This window comes from Eucyclogobius newberryi, unplaced genomic scaffold, assembly GCF_026437365.1.
Source record: "Eucyclogobius newberryi isolate DKJ021-1_F unplaced genomic scaffold, fEucNew1.0.hap1 SCAF_8, whole genome shotgun sequence".
NCBI classification, from domain to species: domain Eukaryota; kingdom Metazoa; phylum Chordata; class Actinopteri; order Gobiiformes; family Gobiidae; genus Eucyclogobius; species Eucyclogobius newberryi.
In genome coordinates this window covers 9,501,060-9,527,304 of record NW_027316500.1, presented here as the reverse complement: position 1 = coordinate 9,527,304, position 26,245 = coordinate 9,501,060, and the positions used below count along the sequence as shown (strand labels likewise).

At 39.6% G+C, this 26,245-nt stretch overlaps 1 protein-coding gene across 9 annotated transcripts in view; it reads right to left on the bottom strand.

Annotated features, from left to right (window-relative positions):
• The window catches only part of sipa1l2 (signal induced proliferation associated 1 like 2), a 145,625-nt gene that overhangs the window by 66,772 nt on the left and 52,608 nt on the right, over positions 1 to 26,245 (bottom strand). For all 9 annotated transcript variants that reach the window (XM_072437438.1, XM_072437441.1, XM_072437444.1 and 6 more), the window contains exons 2-6: positions 21,170 to 22,898; positions 18,419 to 18,552; positions 15,235 to 15,423; positions 4,645 to 4,819; positions 3,712 to 3,815 (exon numbers count right to left, since the gene is read on the bottom strand). In XM_072437438.1, coding sequence (XP_072293539.1) covers positions 3,712 to 3,815; positions 4,645 to 4,819; positions 15,235 to 15,423; positions 18,419 to 18,552; positions 21,170 to 22,658 — 2,091 coding nt within the window. In that variant the 5' untranslated portion in view covers positions 22,659 to 22,898. The remainder of the gene's footprint in view (positions 1 to 3,711; positions 3,816 to 4,644; positions 4,820 to 15,234; positions 15,424 to 18,418; positions 18,553 to 21,169; positions 22,899 to 26,245) is intronic.

Sequence of the window (26,245 nt, the reverse complement as noted above, 5' to 3'; positions counted from 1 at the left end):
CTATTACTACAATATGTGGCCAAACCTGTAGGTCTCAAAAGCTTTTATCTTTTTTTTAATCTTCCAAAATGCATTCTTGACAGTATGTGGGAAATTATTAGTTTCATTGGATTTTGATTTCTTTTTAAATTTGTTTAGATTTGTTTTAACCATAAAAAAAAATGGTTTGAACTGTTTTTATTCTGAATTTCAGAGGCTGTATTTTGCAGAATACATTTGCAGTGCTTTTTTTTTTCTTTCTAAGTCTTAAAAGCTGTAAATAAAACATTCACCTTGCATATTATGTTTTCAAGCCGTCTAATTCAAACATATTTTTTCAGCGTTTAAATCTGATGGAACAAATGATTGTCCATACAGTGTCTTCAAGAACTTTGCTTCAATTCTTCTTTAAACAACTCAATAAATAAACATGATACACATTTGATCCCAGAATAGCAATTGTTTAGGTTTATCATTTTACTTGGACTTTACACTAGGGAATTACCCAGCAACCACTGGGCCAAAACTCATCAAATGTCACAATGTGTTTTTATTTGACAGATAAAAATATATGGAAGCATCTTTATTTAGTTGAATTAATTAATAAAGGTCAAACAAGGTGTTCCTTTTGTGTAAATTATGCATAAACTTTAGATGGAATGATGTAACAATCTACATATTTTTCAACTTTTTGCCACAAAATAGCCACTTAATTAGTGTAAAACTATAATTTAAATTTACAACAGGTACAAATAAATAAATACACCAAATAAAGTCAAAATTCGAAAATCATAAAAACCATCATATGCACTTAAAATGTGCCTGGAACATATTATTCTTTCCTTTTTAAATCATTGTAGTTCTTATAATTCTAAGCTGTTGTATTCGAGCCCTGTACACAGAAAATCTCCACTAACTGTTCGCAGATGTTTAGCATTCGGCACTGCACACATTGTACATTACAGTTTACATTTACCTAGAAAAACCTGACACTCCACGTTGCAGTAAATTCTCAATACATTCCACAGCTTAGTGTCAAAGATAAAAGAGCAATTTATTTTCCCTACCGACGTCGCCTTACGCCGTCGCCCCTTTTGAGCGCTTGTATTGTTGTCTTGTTGCAGTTAGTTAACCCCGGTCCCTGCTCGCTCCCAAGTTGTCAGCGAGGATCAAGAGGAGCGCCAAACAAGCCGGATTAGGAGGCTCAGAGGTGAATTGGAGAGGATGAAGGGATGAGAGCTGATGGAGAGATTACCTCCCTGGATTAAATTACAATATCCCACTATCCTGCACCGATACGATTGAAGGAAAGCCAACTGCACTCGCCAATCTTTAGATGCGCGAAGACACTCAAACTGACCCTGCTGTGTTCCAGTGTGCCAATGAAGGATTACAACCACTTCATCAAGTATTGGTTCAAAATAAAACCAAAACCTCAACACCAATCTTTGGTTACTGCTACTGCAACTACCAAGTTTCGACTTCTGCTGCGACGACTAATACTCCGACTGCTACTTAAGTATTTTTAGTTGTTCTACTAGTGCAAATATGACTTACACAACTTCTCCTGAAGGCCTGTCATGACTTATCGTTCAAGAAATCAACAATGGTACAGTATTTTTTGCAATATTATTATATTTTTTTATTTATGAGAATATGAGAGTTGATAAGAGTTATTTATAAGAGCGTTTCTATTAAGAGTGTTGTTTTTTTTAAGTTATCTGTTATTTTACTTCTGTACCTACTCTGGAATTTCCCCATTGAGTGGACAAATAAAGGCTTATCTTATTTTAACTTTTTGGGCACTAACTGTAGCGTGTGTTCCTCGTCTTTGTAGTAGTTGGTACATTTTGGTTATTTTGTACAGTAAGATTTGACTTTAGAGGGTTCATTACAGACATTAAGAACTTTTCATTCTGTTGTTTATTTATTTCCCCTCATGTTTTACACTGTTGCTGTTCATATATTTAAAAAAAACAGGCGTACTTGGATGAACCCGCTCAGTAGCATATAAATTCGCTCGTCGAGTATCGTATGTCGGGATATTTTAAGATAAGATATGCCTTTATTTGTCCACACAAAAGGGAAATTCCGCTGTTGCAACGCAGTATATACAGGAGTAAAAGAACAGATAACCTATAGGACGCTTTAAAAAACAAACACTCTTAATAGAAAAACTCTTATAAACAAAACTCTTTATAAGATTTCTGCAGCAATACTGTATATCTCACTTAAAAAATGCATTATTGCCACAATGCGCCGTACAGTGCCATGTCCTGCTATTCTGTCATCGCCGGTTGTTGCCCCGCAAACTCCAAATTTACTTCAATATTAGCCAAATTGAGGGCGCAATGTCAAAAACCACAGCAGCCATCGCAGCGTCCGGCGCTTGGTCGGCAGTCCCCCATTAGCTTCGCTTAATTCCACTTGTTAGCGCCGACAGATAGACACAAAAGCCTAATGCCAACTCCATGTCCAGCCCCTGGGGAAGCATTGATTTAAAAAGAATAAAAAAAGGAGCTTTGCAGGGGTACGGTTACTATGGCGATGCTCCTGAACTCGCCACTTTCTGCTGATGGGTCATTACGGCGGCAGAACGAGCCTTTGGGGAGGATTGGCAGGAGCCGGGCTTGAATTTATTGATATCCGAAAAAAGGAACTACTCAAGAACACATTAGCTGCATTAGACAAAGGCCTCGGAATCAATGCGGCGCAAGAGTGGACCCTCGAGATCGGCTCCTAAAAAACACGCTCTCTCACGTGCGCGGCGGCGATGAATAGTTTCCGGGGCTTTTTGGAAAAACACGCGGAGTACATCTCGCCAGAGCCGCCATTAGAAACAGGAGTGGGGATAATTGCCACTCTCCCAGACAGGTCTTTGCTAAAACGCCAAGATTTATTGTGATGTGGGTCGTTATAAGATTTCACTCAAATGTTACATCCAGGTTCGCTCAAGACTAATGGGCCGATGGAGTTGAAAAGGTCAGTTTTGTTTTTATACGCGTTTTGTAAAGATTATTCAAATGTGTATGTGTATAACAAATATAACAAATACATTACAAATCCTGAAACGGAGGCAAAAGTGAAAAGGAACATGATGTGATTTCAATGGAGGAACTGGGACACATGTGAGTGATATCAGACGTTTACTACTGCATTTTACATTATTGTTTATTTAATTAGACATTTCGAGAGACATCTTGCATTTTTCATGGAGAAAAATTCAGGTTTTTTTAGGTTTTACAAGAGAAATACTGAAATGTTGACTGCACACTCATTTTTTATTTGATCTACTACACAAAAAGTAGTAAAAGTATGTTATATATTATATAACATACTTTTACTACTTTTTGTGAAGCTTGAATACAATTTTGAGACTAGAAAATTGCATTTTTCCATCCTTTGTATAAAGATTTTGTTGTCACACTTGCACCAATAAAGATTTTAAGATGCTGAATACTAAACTCATTCATTAAAACATATTCTGACACTATAACGTGACAAATGCATCAACCATTTGTGACCAAGACATTTATCGGTTTGTCCCACGCCTATTTTGTGTACTTTTTTACATAATTTGCTTAACATATCTTCTGTATTTCCCTGGAAACTCAAACAAAATGTTGTTATAAAGACTTAGCATCATTAGCATTTAGATTAGCCCTTTGAAGGATCTATAGGTGAATGTGTTTCTTGGGAACAGGCTGCATGCGTCTGCAGAGCGGTGCTGACCTGTTGCCTGTTGTTGGGGGTGTGTGGCAGCATGGTGGACACATGGAACATCAGCTCGTAGTCTTTGTAGGTGGTGTACAGAGAGTGGATCCCGGTGGAGTCCGCTGGGGAAAAGGGCAAAAAATACATGTTATGAATGAATTCTGTTTCATATCAACATCGTTCAATGTCCCTGAATCATACAGTATCATCAATCTTGTCCCATTGTGACTATCTAACTAACTGTAACTGTCGGGAATGTTTTGAAAAGTATAATTTCACTAACTTATCTATAAAGCATGAACAAAGACTTAATTCCTAATGAACAAATAGTTTATTGGGAATGATTGAGGTTTACCAACTACTTAAATAAAACATAACCCCAAATAAGCCTGAGCTATTCTTAATAAACATAATGAATTAAGTCTTTGTTCATGCTTTATCAGGGCTAATTACGCTGTGTAGTTATCATAAAGTGGTAAAGTTTGTTAAAGTTTAAATTGCCTGACATGAATCCTAACTATGAAAGGGACTAGCTAAATGAAATCTTGTGCTGCTCGCGTTTGATGTATTTTTAAATGTTTATTTCATCTTAGTGTTTTTGGGTCAGACATTTTGATTTTGGTGTCAACTTTCCGAGCTCGACAGCAACTGAACGCACGTTTCAACAATGATCTAATGTATTTTACGTTGATCTGTCGTTTTAAATAAGTAAAGAATCAAGAGCAAGTTCTTATTAACAACACATCATTTCAGTAGGACAGAAACACACACAAACCTCATCTCAACTTTTGTACTGAACTTTTGTTTGCGTCGGCTCCGATGCTTTTTATAGAGCTAGATAATGGATATGGGTGTCTGGCTGAGCTTATATATCAAAAGAAAAAGCAGACCTGAGATAATTGAATTTAAACCAGAGCAGGATGTAATACCTCTAACAGTGTTATATCTTACTCTTGTTATCCAGCTGCGCTCTGTATTTGGTGAAGCCCTTTAGTCGAACTCTCTGTCCGAGCAAATCCAGGAACTCTTCTAACGCCGGCCCCGCGCTCTCGTTGTTGTACATCTCCTCCTCCGTGCTCTGCCCCGCCTTGCAGTAGAGGACGCCCACCTTGTGCTGGAAACTTAGCTGCAACAGAGGGAAGAAAACGTAGCGACATTCAGCATTTAAGTGGCACTTCCTGTCGTCGTGAGCTGTGCATTAGCCGCGCCGGAGGAAAAGAGAACGTTTGCTTTCCGTCACTTTGCAGTAATGGGAGGAGGAGCAGAGGATGAATCTTACTCGGGTTGTAACGGCTACTTAAAAGCAGGAGGGAGGGAACAGTGTCAGCGTTTTAATTGCTTAGCGTGCAACTTTGTCTTGGGTTACACTGCGGAAAGCTCTAACGAGTAGCTTTAACTTGTCAAGTCATAAGATACAATAATACATACAATAATACATACACAAACGGAAGTATTTGTTCTTTTAATATGTATTTTAAGTGTGAGCATAATGTTTCTTGTGTTAAGTAACAGTTTTTCATTGGTAGAATCTTTACTTTTCTATAATGTCAATAAAATAATCAGTAACATATTTAAACATCTCACTAAACACACAATTATTGCTTACAACAGGAAATCAGTTAGTTTAGTTCTGCTTGAAAAAAATAAATCTATAAACAGCCCTAAAAATTTGTCCTGGTTAGATTTGATTTATTCCTGATGTTAACTTGGTTTAGTATTGATTTTGACTTGGTTTAGTCCTGGTTAGACTTGATTTAGTCCTGATTTTGATTTGTTTTATTCCTGGTTAGACTTGATTTAGTCCTGATTTTGATTTGTTTTATTCCTGGTTAGACTTGATTTAGTCCTGGTTAGACTTGATTTAGTCCTGATTTTGACTTGGTTTAGTCCTGGTTAGACTTGATTTAGTCCTGGTTAGACTTGATTTAGTCCTGATTTTGACTTGGTTTAGTCCTGGTTCGACTTGATTTAGTCCTGATTTTGACTTGGTTTAGTCCTGGTTCGACTTGATTTAGTCCTGGTTAGACTTGATTTAGTCCTGATTTTGACTTGATTTAGTCCTGATTTTGATTTGTTTTATTCCTGGTTAGACTTGATTTAGTCCTGATTTTGACTTGGTTTAGTCCTGGTTAGACTTGATTTAGTCCTGGTTAGACTTGATTTAGTCCTGATTTTGACTTGGTTTAGTCCTGGTTCGACTTGATTTAGTCCTGATTTTGACTTGGTTTAGTCCTGGTTCGACTTGATTTAGTCCTGATTTTGACTTGGTTTAGTCCTGATTTTGACTTGGTTTAGTCCTGATTTTGACTTGGTTTAGTCCTGGTTCGACTTGATTTAGTCCTGATTTTGACTTGGTTTAGTCCTGGTTAGACTTGATTTAGTCCTGGTTAGACTTGATTTAGTCCTGATTTTGACTTGGTTTAGCCCTGGTTCGACTTGATTTAGTCCTGATTTTGACTTGGTTTAGTCCTGGTTCGACTTGATTTAGTCCTGATTTTGACTTGGTTTAGTCCTGGTTAGACTTGATTTAGTCCTGATTTTGACTTGATTTAGTCCTGATTTTGACTTGATTTAGTCCTGGTTAGACTTGATTTAGTCCTGATTTTGACTTGGTTTAGCCCTGGTTAGACTTGATTTAGTCCTGGTTCGACTTGATTTAGTCCTGATTTTGACTTGGTTTAGCCCTGGTTCGACTTGATTTAGTCCTGATTTTGACTTGGTTTAGTCCTGGTTAGACTCGATTTAGTCCTGATTTTGACTTGGTTTAGTCCTGGTTAGACTTGATTTAGTCCTGATTTTGACTCGGTTTAGTCCTGGTTAGACTTGATTTAGTCCTGATTTTGACTTGGTTTAGTCCTGGTTCGACTTGATTTAGTCCTGATTTTGACTTGGTTTAGCCCTGGTTCGACTTGATTTAGTCCTGATTTTGACTTGGTTTAGCCCTGGTTCGACTTGATTTAGTCCTGATTTTGACTTGGTTTAGTCCTGGTTCGACTTGATTTAGTCCTGATTTTGACTTGGTTTAGTCCTGGTTTGACTTGATTTAGTCCTGATTTTGACTCGGTTTAGTCCTGGTTAGACTTGATTTAGTCCTGATTTTGACTTGGTTTAGCCCTGGTTCGACTTGATTTAGTCCTGATTTTGACTTGGTTTAGTCCTGGTTTGACTTGATTTAGTCCTGATTTTGACTTGGTTTAGTCCTGGTTAGACTTGATTTAGTCCTGGTTCGACTTGATTTAGTCCTGATTTTGACTTGGTTTAGTCCTGGTTAGACTTGATTTAGTCCTGGTTAGACTTGATTTAGTCCTGGTTAGACTTGATTTAGTCCTGGTTAGACTTGATTTAGTCCTGATTTTGACTTGATTTAGTCCTGATTTTGACTTGATTTAGTCCTGGTTCGACTTGATTTAGTCCTGATTTTGACTTGGTTTAGTCCTGGTTCGACTTGATTTAGTCCTGATTTTGACTTGGTTTAGCCCTGGTTCGACTTGATTTAGTCCTGATTTTGACTTGATTTAGTCCTGGTTCGACTTGATTTAGTCCTGATTTTGACTTGGTTTAGTCCTGGTTCGACTTGATTTAGTCCTGATTTTGACTTGGTTTAGCCCTGGTTCGACTTGATTTAGTCCTGATTTTGACTTGGTTTAGCCCTGGTTCGACTTGATTTAGTCCTGATTTTGACTTGGTTTAGCCCTGGTTCGACTTGATTTAGTCCTGATTTTGACTTGGTTTAGCCCTGGTTCGACTTGATTTAGTCCTGATTTTGACTTGATTTAGTCCTGGTTCGACTTGATTTAGTCCTGATTTTGACTTGGTTTAGTCCTGGTTCGACTTGATTTAGTCCTGATTTTGACTTGGTTTAGCCCTGGTTCGACTTGATTTAGTCCTGATTTTGACTTGGTTTAGCCCTGGTTCGACTTGATTTAGTCCTGATTTTGACTTGGTTTAGCCCTGGTTCGACTTGATTTAGTCCTGATTTTGACTTGGTTTAGCCCTGGTTCGACTTGATTTAGTCCTGATTTTGACTTGGTTTAGCCCTGGTTCGACTTGATTTAGTCCTGATTTTGACTTGGTTTAGTCCTGGTTTAGCTCTGGTGCAGTCCTGTTTCAATCCTAATTGAAATCGGGTCTAAATCCTGCATAAATGATGCTGTCTCAGTCTCGGAGGTGCTCGGCGTGAAAAGTTGGAGCCGCTCTTGCACAGGAAACTCTTCACTTCTTCTGGTGACCCTTGGATGGCCCCGGACTCTGAAGCAAAGCCCTGTGCGGGGCATAAATCAACGCGGGCTAATAACAGCGACTTAAAGGCAGCTGCGGAGCGAACCGAGGAGTGAATTACAAAAACTCCGACACATACCGGCTTAAGGAGGAGACGTTTGCAACCGAACGCATTTGAATTCACATCCAAAAAAACACTCCCCAAAGCACAGACTTAATTGAGCTTCGACAGTGGCTGAGGAACTATTAACAAGATTTAAAGCATCCCGCAAATAATCCTGCCCCTTTGGTTATTATTCCCCAGTGAATAAAAACAGATGTCTAATTTTGGAGAGGAAAAATATTTGTTGACAGTGTAAATTCAAGCAGAAGGATTTGGCAATTTATCATACAATGCCTAATTGACAGAATTCGGCCCATGGTAATTATAATCAGCGTGGGATAAGCATTCATTGAGAAAACGTGTCCTGGCTTTTGCAGCGCAGCATTGCACATTTCCCATCACTACAGCATTACTCAAGAAAAAACAATGAAAGTATGTTGATAATTAAGAACCATTGGAGCTGCAATTCATTACATTTGAATGAAGATGGAGATTCAATGATCAGCTTTTTAATCGGGGCAGTCTAAAGTCAGTAAAGCTTGTGGTTTGGAGCGGAAATCTGACTTTGGAGGAAGAAATTGGACTATGCTTTGTGCTTCATGGCAATGATTAAACATCTGTATTGTTTATGTTCTGGAAATTCATATTGGGAGCTATTTGTATTTGTTTTTTAATGAGACAAAATACGTAAAATAAATTGTGCTTGAGCCGTACAGGTGGATAATATGAGTCATTTTCACCCAGTACGCCAAATTGATCAAATCTCTGCCACAACTAATCATATTACAGTATCGACAATAGTCTTGGCGTCTAGATTGAGGGTGTGGTTTGAAAAATGGGTCAGTTTTTGGGCACTTGTACGGGAACAATGGTTTCAAAAGTCTGGATTTCGTTTGTACAGGTAAATAAAGGGTAAATAAAGCCCTTTACCTTTAATCTTATTGCAGGAATTTGACCGTAACGCATTATTTATTTTTTAAATGAACTAAAATTCAAACCGACTCAAAATGCAGTTGAAAATAGCAGACGAACCTTGGACAAAACCTTGCGTTCGAGCAGCACGTTTTAATTTGACGCACTGGGGGCTAAAGACCTGGATGCTCAAGGTAGTAACGTATAATCGAGTGAAATAAATTGCCATTGTCTTTTCGGGGCTCTCGCAGGTTAAGTCCCTGTGTGACGGTCGCCATGGTAACTGAGCCCAGATCTTGATGGAAAGCGATTACAGCGCGAGGCCCGGTGGAAATGGCACAATGCTGTTTTTTCTTCTGGATTATATGAGTCCACTTAACCTGGCGCACCTCTTTAACAGACTGGCGGGCCGCAAGGACGACACGACTGGCCTTTGGCGGCGAATTTGTCCCCGTCTGAAAAAGTGCAAACATGTAACAAGCGGCGAGGGTCTTTATAGTGTTGTTGTTTTGTTGTGACCGGTGATTCAAAAGGTGGGTTGTAATCTGGAACAGGGCATGTGTATTATATTTGCAGCATTATTCTCTCTGCCAAATTGTGAATATAAAGACCAGTTTCTGTTCCAAAAATGTATAAAATTGGGTGATTTTTTTTCATCTTTGAGCGTTTGCGTTACGCTTTTTTAAGTAGAGAGTGGGGTTGTCGTGGGTATTTAGGTCACAGTATAATCGTAAAAAACAATACATTTTAGTTGTATGATTGTAGGTGGCAATAATGAGTCATTTACATTTATTCTTTATGTCAAAATAGTAAAAATATGGGTAAAGTACTTTTTTTACCCGTCTGTTTATGTGAGCATAGCGTTGCTTTTTACTTCAGAAAGTTTGATTTCATGAAGCGTGCAAAGAATGATGAGCCAATAGAGTTTAATGAAAGGAAAAGGGGCATTTCACTGTTGTTTGGTCATGGCAAAAAACGTGAATAACCGTAATGTTTATTCTCATTGTAACACAAAACCCTGAGATTATGACATCTCCCTGGTCAATAGAGCTGGGTTGAAAAATTCGATTTTCCGATTTTTAATCGATTCGCATATTAATGACCGATTATCGATTCGTACGTCCAAAGATAATTTTTTTTTTTTTTTTAATAAAAAATATTTTCTACATTTCCCTCAGTGAACTTCAATCTACCTTTAAGAAAGATAATTCAGGACTCCTGGATTATCTTTCTTGAAGGTAGATTGACCTTTTCATCAGTCTTCCATCAGTAACTACCAATACTTGTGAGATTTGCTGTTTAATATTGATATAATACTAGTTTTAATATGTTGCTTCTCTACACAGTCATGAAGTGAAGGAAACGGTTCAAACACATTTTTCATTTTTAATAACATTAACCCCGGATCGTATCAAAATCGGAGCAAATCGGATGAAATCTGAGAAATCGGAAAAAATTTATTTTGAAACGTAAAAATCGGAATCGAATCAATTCTTGATATTTGAATCGAAACCCAGCTCTACTGGTCAAGACAAGAAATACTCATGATTGTGCATACACATAACAGCAAATGCTAAAAGTAAGTAAACGTGAACTATTAAGCATTTTGAACATAAGATTTATTTTCATTATGATTGTGTCTGACTTGCATTTGATTTTCTGCATCAATAGGAAACGGGAAATGTGCTTTCAAATCGAACTGTACAAAATCACACTAACAATTCTTACTCTTATAAGCTCAATATCAAGATATACAGGAGAATATAGTTTTATTCCATGCTAAAATATCAGTACATAACACACTTGGAAGCTTTATTGCCAAGAATAGCATAACAGCACTGACATTTCTGCTCAGTAGTAGAACGCATATCTGACAACTGAATATATACTGTGGATTCTATGACTTCTTTCTGGCTCCTAAAGCGAAAAAATAAATAAATCGCAATAATAGGAGGTGCTAAATAAAGACAGAGAGAAATTGGGGCATAACTTCTCTCCGGAGAGCGCTTCACCTGAGGGAGACGGCTGTGTCCTTTTGCCCCGCGCAACAACACGGCACAATCTGCAGCACCTCGTATGTTTAAGCCCACAAAAACATCTAAAAATAACATAATTTTCACGCCCCGGAAACCCTAATTCGATGAGAGTCAAACAAAAGGAAATTAGTAATGTTCTTTTGTCCATAGAAAATTGCAACGTATTATTTCCAATGACCCCAAAACCTTCACAAAAGCGCGGTCGAGGCGAGAGAACGGGGGTCATTTGTTTTGCATCATTACAAAAGAAAGATTACTCATCTCTTCTTGACCTCGCAATGGTGAAATATTATTAAGTGTAATTATGGCTTCTAAAAGGGACCAGCGGGAGAGGGAAAGAATAAAAAAACCTCTTTATCTTGTCCTATCTTGTTTAAAATCTCCCAGAGTGCTAAATGAAAGCCAAATGTGACATTTTCATCATTGCCGAAAATTAAATTACATGATAAAACATCAAGAAAGATACTTGGAAAGACACTTTTTCATAGTATATTCCTCATGTGTAATTTACTGCCTTTCCCGGCTCAAAATCGGGTTTCCAAATCTAGTGGCTAATGCATTTACCAGTCCATCTGCGAACAGGCCCTCTCGCTGTGATGTACAAGGTGATTTAAAACACTTTCACATATGCGCCGCTCTTCTGCTTACAGACGCGCACACAACATCGCTTTCAAAGATATTATTTCGGGCCAGAAACGGAGAGAGGATTTTCTGAAAGCTCTGGGATACTTTTACCTACTGGGCGAGCTTCACTGGGGAAAGAGCACGCACATTTAGAGACCAGAAAAACAAAGGGCTACATCTTTTTCCATCCCTCTCCTTCAACAGATAAAAGCAGCACAATTTTTTATTTTTTTTGGTTTGGCAAAGACATGAAAAACATCACAGGGCAGGAGCTTTTTTCTCTTGGGGCTTGTGTTACTGTTCAAAAGTTAGTGATGGTCTGCCTTTGTTGGGCAATTTAGGAGAAAACACTGGAGTGCATTCAACAAGTTTGTAAGATCCAAACCCCAGAAGTGGAATGAAATGATATAGACCACCGTGCCAGCTTCTCGCAATGCTATTTCAGGGGTGAATGCTTCTTAAATCGCATAGAAACCCTCATATTTAGACGTTATTTACAAAGACAAATGATTTTTTTTCTTTTTAGAATGATATATTCACTTAACGCCTTCTTGAATCTCAAATATAAAGCTGTAGTTCTTTGTGGATTCATCGATCCATGCTATCTTATTCGAACATTTGTCATTATTTTGGTGGTATTTTAAATGATATATATTCATAACAGCAGAAAGGAGAACGCGTGGAGTGAGATTTGTGAGAGAAGTGTCAGTTGAATCTGCCTTTTTACACATAATTACACCGTTTACTTCTGTCTGTTGTAGTTTCAAAGCCTCCTGTACGCGCATGCTAAAATCTGTTTTGCCACCGCACATATATATATTGTAAAAGCATCTACTCGCGTGAGATTGAATCCATTGTGTGCTCTTTGTATCTGATTACAGAGCGTTTTATTCTCTGTGAGGCAGGAAGTATGCTGTCAGTTGTTGTTTGCTCAAAACTCGCTCTGGTTTATGAAAGGCAATGAAAGTTGTGAAAAGCGCTCAGAAACTCATAGCGGTGAATATTTCTAATGCTTTTAATGCATTAGGAAAGTGGAAAAAAAACGCAGAAAAGAGTTTCAAATGAACTGCTTCTGTTTTGCATGTTTTTAAGACAATAAAAAATCTGGTTTAATAGGTTTTTAGAGCTTTTGCCAGCGCCACGCCCCCTTTTAATTGACTAATTGAATATTTTTTTAGTCGACAATCTGTTTTAGTCGCCCTATTGAACATATTCTGGATCACTGACAAATCAAAACATTAATATTGACGCATTAATAGTCCAGATTCAGCATAAATGAACTAAAACATTTGTATTTCTTGGTATTGTGCTTGCATTTCACACGCCGCAACTTTCGCTCCTAATGAAAAGCACATGTGGTCTGAGTTCTGATGGCTAAAACATGAAACTGGACAGTGGGATAAAGAGTTGGAGGAACAAAAGGAGTAGCACTTGGCACTCTGAGCTCCACTTAGACCTGGCTCTCCTCCTCGCCGTCGGTTTAAAGGTTTCTTATTACTGTTTTCTCTCCTCTCTTCCTCTTCCACGGTGTCGGCCTGTCTTGTGTCCACACGGAGCAGCAGACGGTGCCTCATGGTTAAAGCATGGAGCTGTGCAGCAGGTGGACAGAGCCATGGCAATAGAGGATTCAGGACACAAGCGTAAAGCAGTACGAGTAGAAGTGGAAGATATTGGTAAGTTTGAATATGTTGATTTTTGTATTATTTTTGTTGTGTTAAGTGTAAATGTCTTGGTTGAGGTGCAAGAATCACATAAAATATGAATGGGGCAGAAAATTTACCCCTTAAAAAGGCAGAAATATCTCTTTATATCCATGTTTAGCGATTACTCTGGCCGTTATTGTCCTTTTTGGGGTAATTTTTTATAGTTTGATTATAGAAAATACACTTGTACACATATCTTCAAAACAGCTATTAAGATATTATACATTTTTTTGATATATCTCCCACCTTTAAGTACTTTTTTTCAAATTGAATCACTTCAAAACGAAATTTGCACGAAAACATACAATTCAAATGGACTATGGTTTACCATGCTTGTCAACAGTGAAATATTGATCTGATTGATTAGGAAAATAATCACAAGAATACATTTGTCTGAGCTTAAAACTACGAAAATTGATTGATAAAACTGAAATGATGTCTTCTTAAATTGGTTGACACGCCTTTAAGATTATGAAGATCTTATGCCAGAAGACTCTTAAACAGATTGAAGCAAATAGTCTTCTTTCTCTAAATATAAGTTTTATTTGTTTGTTTATAAGACAAAAAAGCTGTTTTTATTTTGACAGGTTTCGAGGAGCAGCTGTCACTTTCCGCAGACGCATCATACGACTGCTGTGATGTGTCACTTTAGGTAAAAACAACATCTTTTGTCTAATAAACGAACACACAAAAGTATTTAGGAGCCACAAGTGTTATAGTTAATGTATTCATTTTAATCTAGCATAGTTAAAACTTTTATTCGATTATTGGTTATTTATTCACACATATATTATAATTATGTAAATGCTGCATGAAGTAAAAACCCATTAAAGCTTGTCAACACTGCTCAAGCCCATATTAAAGCAGTCAATCTTTTGTCATCTGGACCAATCTAACATTTATTAATTACAATAATAAGCAGCTGATTCTGACAAACATGCTCAGTCCAATCCCCCTGGCTCCTTTCAATCTTGCATTTTCATTAGACGTGAAATTAAAGGCCATGGGATCAGCCAACGGATCCATCTCTGACACCGGTGCACACGGAGCCCACATCACTAATGGCTATTTTTATCAAATGGGATAATGTACTGTGACAACGCCTGCCAGCCAACCTGAATATGAAATCAGGTGGAAGACTTGGATGATGGGACGAAAAGAAGAAATGTGGGCTTCTCATCGATCCAATTTAAGTCTATTTATCAAGGGCTGTTACTGTTTGTGCCGCCAACTCCAGAGAAAGAAATGATCAAATGGAGAAGACGGCTGGTGTTTCAAGCTGATGCTATGGTATTATATATAGTTTGTTTTGAAAAGTGTCCGAGATGGCGTCCTTAATAGAAGATCAATACTGAGCGCCATTACAGCCCATCGTTCCCATGTCTACTGTAGCGAGCAGTGACGGCTTAAAGTGCTTGGGAAAACCGGCAAAGAAACTCCATCTTGTGTATTTTGTGTAACGTTTGAATGTCACAGATTTGGTTGCATTGTAAAACAGGGAAATGAGGACTACCTTGGAATGTATCTTTATCTTTGCAACAGAGAAGGATTATTTTACAAACATCTTGCGTGTTTGGGATTTTATCTCTTTTGTTTTTCACTAAAATGTGCTATAGAAACAGCAGCTTTGATGATACTTTCACACCAAAAATGACCTAATAATGTGGTATAAAGTTTAATTGGCTCAAAGGAGTCTAGACCCGGATTTAAACAAGGGACTAACTATTCGTTTTAAATGCCACATACAAGGTATAGAACTAAAATAAGACTTGTGTATTTGCTGAACCAGGACTGAACCAGGTCTAAAACGGTGCATGCCATAATTAAAAATAGCTCTAAGTTCTAAAGATGGAATTGCAAAAGACTCTTGATTATTGCTTCCACCCAGTTTTAAAAGCCACAATATCACACAGAGTCCCATTAAAAAACGCTTAAACGAACGTACCCCCTGCTCGTCCAGTTTGAGTAGTTGCTCTGGGACTTTGGGAGAGTTGTTGGCCAGCCGCAGACAGGAGATGTTCAGCTCTGGGATCACGTACTCCAGCACCTCTTTGAGTGGCAGGCCGCGCGCCGTCCCGTGTCGGGCCGTGGACGGGATCGCATCCTCCAGAATGGCCCCGCGCAGTGTGGTCAGCTAATGAGAAACAGAGAGGACAGTTATTCATTTGCAAAGATTTCTCTCTTAGATCTTAGCTTTTATTGAGCTTTTTCTGGTGTAGGAATATGGAATATATTTATTTTTAGTACTGTATGAATAAAACATACCTAAATAAGCTCTTAAAAATCTGCAACGTGTCATATTAGACCTTGATTTTGTGGGCAATATATTGAAATTTAAATAATCTTGAGAATGAAGATCGTTTATATATAATTGCTACAAAAAGAAGAGATTTAACATAAAAAAAAATGAATAAACAGTTTTGTTTTGAAGTTTTGTTTGTCACAAATTTCGACTTTGTTTCGGTACACCATTTTAAAACTGTTGCTCCAAATTCCTATATGAAGCTTTGTGTCACGCCATATTATTCCGAACAACTCGAGCATGTCTCAGTTGGACGAGCCATAACAACGCACACTGTAAATATTTCAAACTGCCATCGGCCTGAAATTAAACCGTAACGTTGAACGGCGTTGCTGATGTGCTCGTAAACGACCAACCAGAATGAATGCAGCTAGTGATATGTTTTTGCCAATAAATTTCTTTTTGATCCAACGTTCAGAAAAGCAAATTAACTGTGCAAAGATGAGTAAGTGGTATAAATGTTCCAAAATAACGTGATTCTTGTATCAGTTTAGCTGTGATTGTTCAGCGTTCTCTTAAATGTGCTCTTGAACATGTTTAAGATAAGATAAGATAGGATTGCCTCTCCGCAGATCTGACCTGTAACTCCAGCCTGGCGGAGTCACCTGCTTGTCACCATGGAGATGATTACGTTTAATGCCGTACTGTGAACATTTCAGGAAGGGAACATCTAATTGCAATTGTGATTAGATTTGTGATTTATTTTTCAAACGTAGGATTCTGTTTAGAATTTCCAAATAATTTTAAATAAAATACGTCCAGGTGCATTAAATTTGTTTGTAGAAGTCTAAAATGTAAGGGCATGACAGATTATGTTGTTTACTATGGACATTCTAAGCAGCCTTTGTGGTTTGGTAATTACACCAAATCAAAAAGTGATTTCAATTAGATTGTGATACATTTTTGCAGCCTTAACTTCAGGCAATAACATCTCTATGGCGACAAGAACATTACATAACGCACCTTTAAATACTGCATGAACTTGAGAGGGGTCTATGAGTGTAACATGTTTCTGCTTTTGGTTTATAGTTACCATTTTGACTAGTTTTCACCATTCAGAAGTTGGGATATTTTGTTTTTAGTTGTTAAATTTCTATGGTGAGGGTTCTAAATTTTCCAAAACCAAAGATTAGATACATTACTATTGTTAAAAAATGTGTTAAGGTCACACTGGAGTCCTGGCACAGTGCAGAGCTACAGAATATAAGGCTGAATGAAAGAGTTGAACAGGCAAATAGACACTGGGAGTTCAGGGAGTTGCCACTTTCTCTGTGACCCAGATCCTTTGTCTCACTGGGGGAGTGGCGCTGTAAACCAGGTCTGGCGCTGGCTATCACTGACATTTCTCTGCCTGCCACAGCTAATCTACCTGAATTATTCAAAGCAAGAGACCACCCAGCGATGGCGGACAACAAGGAGGACGGGGACAACGCAGGCCATTTTAGGTGACGAGTTGATCAGCGACAGTGTGCAGAGTCGGGAGAGTTAAAATGGTGCTAACTACATGGTGTACACCGTTACTGAATTTGAACATTACACCTAATTAAATTGACAATTTATGTAATTATCAGATCGACAAAAGATAATCTGTATAATCTGGTATTTAACCAATTTAATAAAACTACAAATTTAGACTTGAGTGTTACCAAAAAAAAAGACAAACAGAGGTGCAACAATTACATTTTGAAATCATTAAACTGCAAAATTTGAGAAAGATATCTACCGGTAATTGCGATTTTTCAGATTATATTCTGATTAGATTTACAATGTAGAGGATTCTGGTAAAAGTTCACATAATAAATGCATCCAGGTGAATTGACAAATAGACAACATAATAGAATCAAATGTATTTCAGAACATGTTTGTACATATCTAAACTTCAGGGTTACCAGTGTTACCAGAATGGAACTGATAATTTGTTGTGATGGTACTTAAAAAACAGTCCATAGAATCACTGCAATAACAATACGTTCGCTCTACCCAACTCTGCTTATAATAACCGTACTCTGAGTGTTTGGACTCAGGCATAAACCTTTGTGCTCACGGATGGCCAGTTCCGTTGGATTCAGTGGAAGCACCGGGACCATGAGCAGATAGAGGAGAGTCTGCTGCTGTGTCTCAAGTGGGAAGAAAGTAGACAGTTTTGAGCTGCATGACTGGGCCCAGTGCTCAGTAACATCATCTTCACCACTCACTGAAGTCTAAAATAAATCCTTGCCTTGAAAATAATGCCATACTCAGCAGTTTGGATGATGCAACATTTTACCATATCAGCATTGTTATTTCTGACTGGACAATTTAGTTTTAGCCATGACTAACATGATGTGTCTCATTCATTTTATGCCTTCGCTCAGCATCTTCACGCTCTCTCCACCATCCCAGGAAAAGGCTCTCCACCATGGGAGACAGGGCCTTGGATGAGTCCCTGAGGGCACCACAAAGGGTCTTTCTTTTTATCTTTCCTATTGTCTGTAAATGCTTGTGAGTGTAAATGTTTAAATGTTTTGAACTCAAATACTATTATTATTTATTTAGTTTAGTTTTGTTTGGTTTTAGACTACAAAGATTTGACATTGATTCAATATTTGTTTTAATTCATTTTGTAATTGCATATCAGCATAATTTATGTAAATAGTGCCTTCTTTCTATCTTTATTGGGTAATCAAAGCATTTTAAAACAAATCAACATCCGCATCTTGCACAAAGGCACAACATCCGTATGAAATGCATGTAATGGAAATCAAACTGCCGTCTGTCTTATTAGTTGTCAAAGACATCTTACTGCTATTGCCCAATGACACTGGACGCGCGTTGTGTTTGGATTTACCTGGCTGGTCCTAAAGGTGACTCTGTAGTTGTACTGTGCACCGTCCTTCTCCTTTCCTTCGTCCAGCCTCTCTCTGCGGACACTGACAGCCACTGGTCCCAAGTTCTCATCCACCCCAAAGTAGTTCTGATGCTCTAAAAGGTACAAAAGGAACAGTGTCAATCACAATATTAGCTTTGCTTAACTTAAGACATTTCAAAGAGTAGGGATTTTTCATGAGGAAGAAACTAGTTGTAGCTGAAAATACTGCTTGAGGAAAGATAAAAGCAGCTTGACAGTGATTACAATGGAAAGCAGATGAGAAAAACTGGAGATCTAAAACCGCACAATCAGATTAGGAATAGTGAGTCACAGGGCAAGGATTGGAATTTTGGATGAAATAGACAAAAGATAAATTGTAACCTATGCACGCAATGCTCCCCGTTGTCACACACCAGCACGCAAAATGGTCAATTTAACGATATAAATGTACAAATGTGAGCAAACTATCTCCTAAAAATATACTATAACAACTTACAGCTATATCCGTGCCAAAATGACTGCTGCTAAATTTTGCCAAATGTTGTTTTGGTAATGGCTATTTCCACCCCCATGTTTTTACTGGACACCTGACACAGCAGAGTGGAAGAACTATGAGCAGAGATAGACTAAATTGCCTGGCTACATTTAAGTGCGGATGTAGTTGTTGACACCCGGCCACTGGGACGTCCCCCACATATTTTGTGTCATTTAGTGAAACATAAGCAGGGGATCTATTTTGAAATTCACGATTGAAATGTTAGGAGTTGCTGAGTGATAGAAATTAACTTGTTTTTATGAACGTCCTTGGATTCAAATAGAGATGTGGTAATGCTAGAGGCTTGTTGGTTGAGCGAACATAAACCACTTTAAATTAACACTAAATCTTAAGTAAGCTATGAAGCGCTACAATAGTAAACATGTTTGATATTGGTCTAATAATAGCTGAAAAGTCTTGTATGTTTAGGCCATGGACAGAAGGGAGGCTGTGCACACTCCGAACTAAGCAAACAGACCCTAATCCGCAGAAAAGCTGAGGAGAAAGACAGGGATTCATAGACAACAAAGAAACCCTCAAAGGAGACTCATGCACGGTGCTCGTACAGCCCTGTGCAGCTTAAAGATACTTTACCATGTGGAGCATGCAATGCTCTGGTCCCTGTCACTTTGACATAACGTTAGGGTCGTGCACATACATGCATGAATAATAAAGACGAGGTAGTAAACGTATAGGGCTGCGTGGTTAACGATTGCATGAATGCATGGCTGGATGTGGCTGTGGACTGGGGCACAATGCTCCATGGTGCATGAGGTCAAATGGTGGTGGGAGGCTTGTCCAAGCATATGACTGTGTGTGACACCCACACAGCGGAGTGCAGAGGAAGTGTTTCATCACCCTGCTCCTGTTACACACGCCTGTCACCGCTCACACCAGGGCTGACTCCTGCCAAAAGGTTCTGTCACAAGTTACTTTGAATGTCACATCAAATAATGACTGTAGCTTAATTCTGTCAAAATCCCAAATCCTTAAAATCTTAGAGCTAAGCTGTGTAACTTTTAAGGTCACAAGAGGCAGTACACGGCCTCTCTCTCATCGTAAAGTAAATGACCGTGACTGTTTGTACCAAGGCTTGGCTTGTGGGTGTAAAGGAAACACTGTGTCCATTAAGACGTCCTACAGTGAACACTTCTGTTGCAGTGGGAAGCTGGGTTTTAGGCAATCAATGGGATCAATGTTCAGCTCAGGTTGATAAAAGCTTGCATTGAAGTGGTGACACACGACCGGTGTGTGTGAGTGTGGAGACAAAGGTGATGACGGGATTGTCTCTCCAATAAAACACCTCATGGAAAAAGTGCCCACAACTGCAGTAAAAGCAGCCCTGTAAAAGCCATAACCTCAGAGCAAGAGCAAACTGGAGCGTTTCAATTATACATCACTGTGGGCCGCACAGCGAGTGGTTAAACACACAACTGCACTGGAAACACAGTGCTTCATAGTAAATGATTTTCAGAGGCGCTCCTATGGCACACTCAAACTTACTGTAAATAGACACTGTGAATTCATGGTCTCATTAACCTTGACTGCAGCTTAACCCAGTGCAGCCAGGCATATTTCAATACAGATAATCTTAGTGAAACAGTTCAGCATCTCCAGTGTGAAAGGTGAAGCAGCTGTTATCTGGAGGGGTTTAAGTCTGTAACACAATCTGCTGAGAGCGCACTGGCCCCGAGCAGAGACTATAGCGGAGTATAATGTGGCACTGGTCCCATTCGGTCATGTAGGTGTTTTAATGAGAAAGCTTGAACCTGCCGTGGTTGTGCTGACCCTGTAGTTTGTTCGGAGGGTGCTCTGGCTCGGAGGCCCCATAGGGAACAGCTGCGGGACACCGAGCACTCACCTCTCTCCTCTCACATGACTAATCACAGTCTCACTGCGGGGTTCAGACCAATATCACAGAGAGGACATGACCGCTCCGCTCCTCTCCTCAGGAAGTGAGCACGCACACCCGTTCTCTCCGCACAGGCCTGCTATTGTTCTGGACACCATTTCATCTGCTCTTACAAAAATAACTTTGCTGTCAAGATATCTGACCCTCAGAGCTCTGGATGTCCCTTTAGGAAACATACTTGCACAAAACTAAGTTGCCCTACGAGTTATCTAAACTAAAGCATCCATGCTTTTCCCCACTTCATCCGATGCTAATCCTTACGAAAAGTAAAATGATAGCTTACCTTTTCCATAGAAGAACTTGTGGTAGTAGTAAGCCCCCAGGTCGATGTGCTCAATGATGTAGCGTTTGACCTTCTCTCGATGGATGGGCTGGTTCTCTCGCGGGACCTCCAGGACAGACACCCCTGCGTTGGTACAGTGCGAGCTCAGGGATGACTCAAACGAACAGCTCTCCGAAATCCCGGGGTAGCTTGCACTGTTGACTCGGGACAGGGAGATTTTTCTTTCCCCTTCGCCCCCGATCTCGTTACGAAAGTGCGGACAGGTCAGTACCAAATTGTTACTCTTGCCGTCGCCCTCGTCAACATCGAGGTTCTCCTTGGGGTTGAGGTCCTCGCGGCTGCCCAGAGGAGACTCAAACATGGGCACGTTGGCGCTACTACACCCTGGCATCCCACTGTCTGCCCCGGGAATAGGCATTTGTCCCAGGCAAACGGCGGGCCCTGTCCCTCCTATAGCTCCTGCAGATGCGGCTGACGCTCCCGTAGTTGTATTCTTACGTTGGCTTAAATTCGCTCTACTCGCCACTGCCTCGCTAATGTTAAACAACACACTTTGGACATCATAGTGAGCAAAGCACTTCTGAAAACTTAGTGGCCTTCTGTCATCTTCCATGGACAGCCTCAAAGCGTCGCTCTCACTTTTTATGGTCCGTAATTTCCTGAAAATCGATGGCTCGGCTGACTCAGACTTCAATCTCCTCATGAAAGATTTCTCTCTTTCTCTGCTATAGAGAATGGAACTGTCTACGTAATCATATCCAGGAATGTGCACTATCTCTCCTCTTGCAATTTGGGCAGCGGTCTGCAAACTTGGCGACAAAGAAGCATCACAACGCAACAATTCGGGGAAACCCATTGGCGGGATGCTACGATGGTCCATGGTTTCAACTCGGTAGCCCCTGAGCATGGTGAAAAAGCCCTCTCCGGTAAGGCCTTGTCTGTCAATTGATGAGGTACTGCCATATTCACGATGTAGAGACGCACCAGTATTAGGATTAACCGCAGACTGGTCGACTATATCCTCTGAGTCGATGTCACTTATGGTCACGTCACTGTTGCTCCGTTGCCGAATGGGGTGGAGTCCTTTAAGTGGGGAGTGGCATAAGAGTTCGTCTAAAGTATATTTATCAGAATAATCTACATCAACGCAAACCTGTTCACCGTGTTCAACAATTTCCACTGTGTGTTCTTGTCCGTTTTGAAAAACAGGTATGACGCTTTGATAGTTCGGTGAAGGTCTACCGTCCCAGTCTTTTCTGGGGGGCCAATCGGACACTCTGGCCCTCACGCCCATTTTAGGCATAGCTGGATTCCCATTCGTTTTGTCGGGCTTCCCTTGCATGTTAGCAGTCGGTGGTCCCATGTTGCCATTGAGTGATTTCAGTTTTCGGCTGAACAACTCCTCTGACTGCATGACTCTGGAGGATTCTTCTGGGCCTCCCACAGTTCCCTCAAGGATAGATTTAGTGTCCGGGCACGAAACACTCATATCCCGCAGGCAGAGACAAGAGGCGGGTTTGGAGGTGCTTCTTCATTACCTCGTGTGTTCCCGTTCACTGCAGGGGAGAGAAGGAGCGGTGGTGGTAGGAGGCAGTGTCCCTGGTCAGTGGAACAGCCATAGTGAAGTCTAATACAGTGAGGCTGACTCCATATTTAAAACATACTTCAACAGGATGCAGAGGAGAAGAGACGAAGGAGAATCTACCAGTCGTCAACGGAGCAGTCCGACCTATAGAAAGGAAAAAAGAGAAAATTACTACATAAATCTTGTGTGTCTACAGCATAACATTTAATTAAAGCCACAGTAGAGGCGATGATGGCTCTCGCTTTCCCGTGCGACTGCTTTCCTGCGCGACCGCCTTCCCGCCCGTCCATGTTTTCTGCTGCGTTTTGCGGCAGACCAAACAAAGCTCAGTAATTCACCGTTGATGATTGCGTATTTTGCGATTCAAATAGTAGTTTGTCCTGACAAATTGCAAGATTGTGCTGAATGCAGACCTGAGCAGGGAGAAAGAGAGAGAGCCTCGGTGACCTGCGACTTTTCATTGATGTTCAGGGGGTCAAAAATACCCAAGTTGTGGCAGAACGAATTAAGTCTAAAGAATAAAGTCTAAAGAATGAAGTCTAAAGAATAATAATTCTAATGCTAATGCTAAGACCGCGGCACGAGAGGAAATGTCCCATCAAAATAAAAGAGGAAGAGGAAGTGAAGGCATTCATTGCGCCTCTACTGGCCAATTGTGAAAATACACAATATCTGCAATGCACTTTTTTTCCATGGCGTCTCGAGTAGAATATAATCCATGAGTTTCAAACAAATCAGACAATGTTGAGTTTTTCACACAATGGGTAGGGGGCGCTATAGAGTCAATTTGTTACATGGAATTAATTATTTCCATTCAGATCATAAAAACGCATTAGTGAGTGAAATATGAGCTCCGTAGATCAATTCCAATAGGCGTGACTTGTCCTTGAAAAAACAGTAAATTAAGCCTTTTTTGAGGGCGTGTTACGCGAAGACTGTAGGGAATATACATTAAAAAAAAATATATATATATATATATATATATTTAGAAAATTTCAATGTCTTTAGATGCAAAAAGGGTTGTTTTGAGCTCGATCGGACAAAAAACCCAGGACAAGTACAATTTTGAGGGGAAAAAAGTCAAGCTTGGTGATGCCACTTTGATTCAACATGGCTGACTTCCTGTTTATCATAGAGCAATGCTGCCAGGTGCGTTTTACTCTTCAAAGGTCAGAGGTCAAAGGTAGCTCTATCACTGTCCCAAGTTTCATGTGCCTAGGCCAAAGATTAAGAGTGTCATGTTTTTTCTTTTTTGAACTGGTCGCCACTGTTGTGACTGGCGTTCTCGCAACCTCCATTTTATTGGAGTTCGGGCCGAGCCGATCGAGTCTATGTCCCATGTGTGACCTATGACCCCATGTGTGACATTCATCAATGTTCAGGGGGTCAAAAATGCCCGAGTTGTGGCAAAATGACCATGCAAGTCGCATTCCATTCCATCGAGTCAATAATAAGAAACCATACAAGAACAAATAAATCAATTGTGTTTTTATATTTGTTTTCAATTTGACATATCTAGCCTCGTAGTTAACTATGGAATTGAAGTAACTACAACTAATGTGTGACTATTACTTTTTGAATCACATTGTATTGTCAGTACAGTGTTGAAGAAATGTTATTTTACATGTGAAAGCCAAACCAGGGAAAGGCATTGCAAAACTAGAATGTTGTAGCGCTTGATTATAGCTCATGAAACATACTTGTCCCTATGAGTTAGGGACAAGTATGTTTATCTTCCTATAAGTGATCTGTTCTTCTGTATCTACCTCTGTATCTACCTGCGTTGCACCAATGAAATTTCCCCATGTGGGACAATAAAGGAATATCTTATCTTATCTTATCTTATGAAGTAAGCACAAATAAAATAAGTTATAAGTTATCAGTTATAGAAGTGGCAGCAACGGCAGCACTGGCACTGGTACTGTTTGTAGTAGACGCATATATTTAGTAGCAGCAGTCAGACAAAATGTATGGCACAAGAATCCTAATCCTACATAAAATATTAGAGTCTCTCAAGATGACCTGAAAACATGGCACATCCAGTTCAGTTCAGCTATAATAATCATCATATTCCTGACCTAAATCGTTAACATGTTCCAAAAAGACGTACTATGTAGGACTGCACGGAAATGACACACAGCATCCATCCAATTATGGCAATTAGATTAAGTGTGACAATTTCTAGCACTATTTTGAGTTAATACAAAGATGGATTGCTCATCTTTGCCTGTGCATTGAACTAAGTCTAAACAGATGGTAATGACGGAAATTACAGCACTAAGGGCAGATGTGCCGCTAAATTCTCACATGCAATGACATCTCATACAACCAAACTGCCGTAGCGTTAAGACTCAAATTACACAATAGGGAATCGCTTCAATGTCTGACACAAATCCCTTTTACTGTCTACGTGGGCTGTAACTGCAAATGAAGTCGTTTGTAAGACTATTAGTTTTATATTGCGCCGTGGAAAGACAAAGTTATTCTCTGAACTAGTGTCAGTGGAGAATGGCACTCTAGTCCTATTTTTTGGTCCCGGTTTAGTCCCGGTTTAGTCCCGGTTTAGTCCCGGTTTAGTCCCGGTTTAGTCCCGGTTTAGTCCCGGTTTAGTCCCGGTTTAGTCCCCGTTTAATCCCCGTTTAATCCCTGTTTAATCCCCGTTTAATCCCCGTTTAATCCCCGTTTAATCCCCGTTTAATCCCCGTTTAGTCCTCGTTTAGTCCTTGTTTAGTCCTCGTTTAGTCCTCGTTTAGTCTTCATTTAGTCTTGTTCTATTCCTGACATAACTCTGGATAATATCAAATGCCCCGGGTAATAAATATCAGACAATTATTGTACTCTTTAAGACCTGATTTTGTCCTATTCCTTGTCTAGTCTGGTCTTAAATTAGTTTGGTTTAGTGTAAAATTAACTCTCCTCACTCAAAATGTTTTAAGATGTTGTATTTCTTATCATAATATCCATCCCTTCTTCCCTAGTTTAAAAACAATGACAAGGAAAAAAGTGCTTAAATCAGCAGTTTTGTTCATGCGCCTGAACGTTGGAGGACACGGTTTGTCCTTGAAAGCAGCTGAGCATCCTCTTGGGCTTCACACAAACACAAATGCAAGGCTTCCAATTTTAGTGCATCAGCCATGTCCAGATCCTGTGAGGGATTGGACACAGCTTTCTGCTGCAAAGCTCTACAATTCGCTGCAGCTAATATAATAGAGATGGACAGACAATGATGGGTTTGTGCTGAGACTTGGGTATATTTTTCTTCTTTTTTGCCATCTCGATAAAACAGTGGCATCTATAGATAAAATAATAGAAAAAACAGAGATAGAGAGAGAGATAGCTAGAGTGCAGCCGAATCAAACATTAGTATCCAAATATACAGGTATGAAAATATAGAACTAATTGGTCAAATATCTCTATAGAAAATACCCTTTCAGACATAATTCAGTACATTTAGCTGGGATCGGGGCCATGTGGTTAATAGGATATACCGT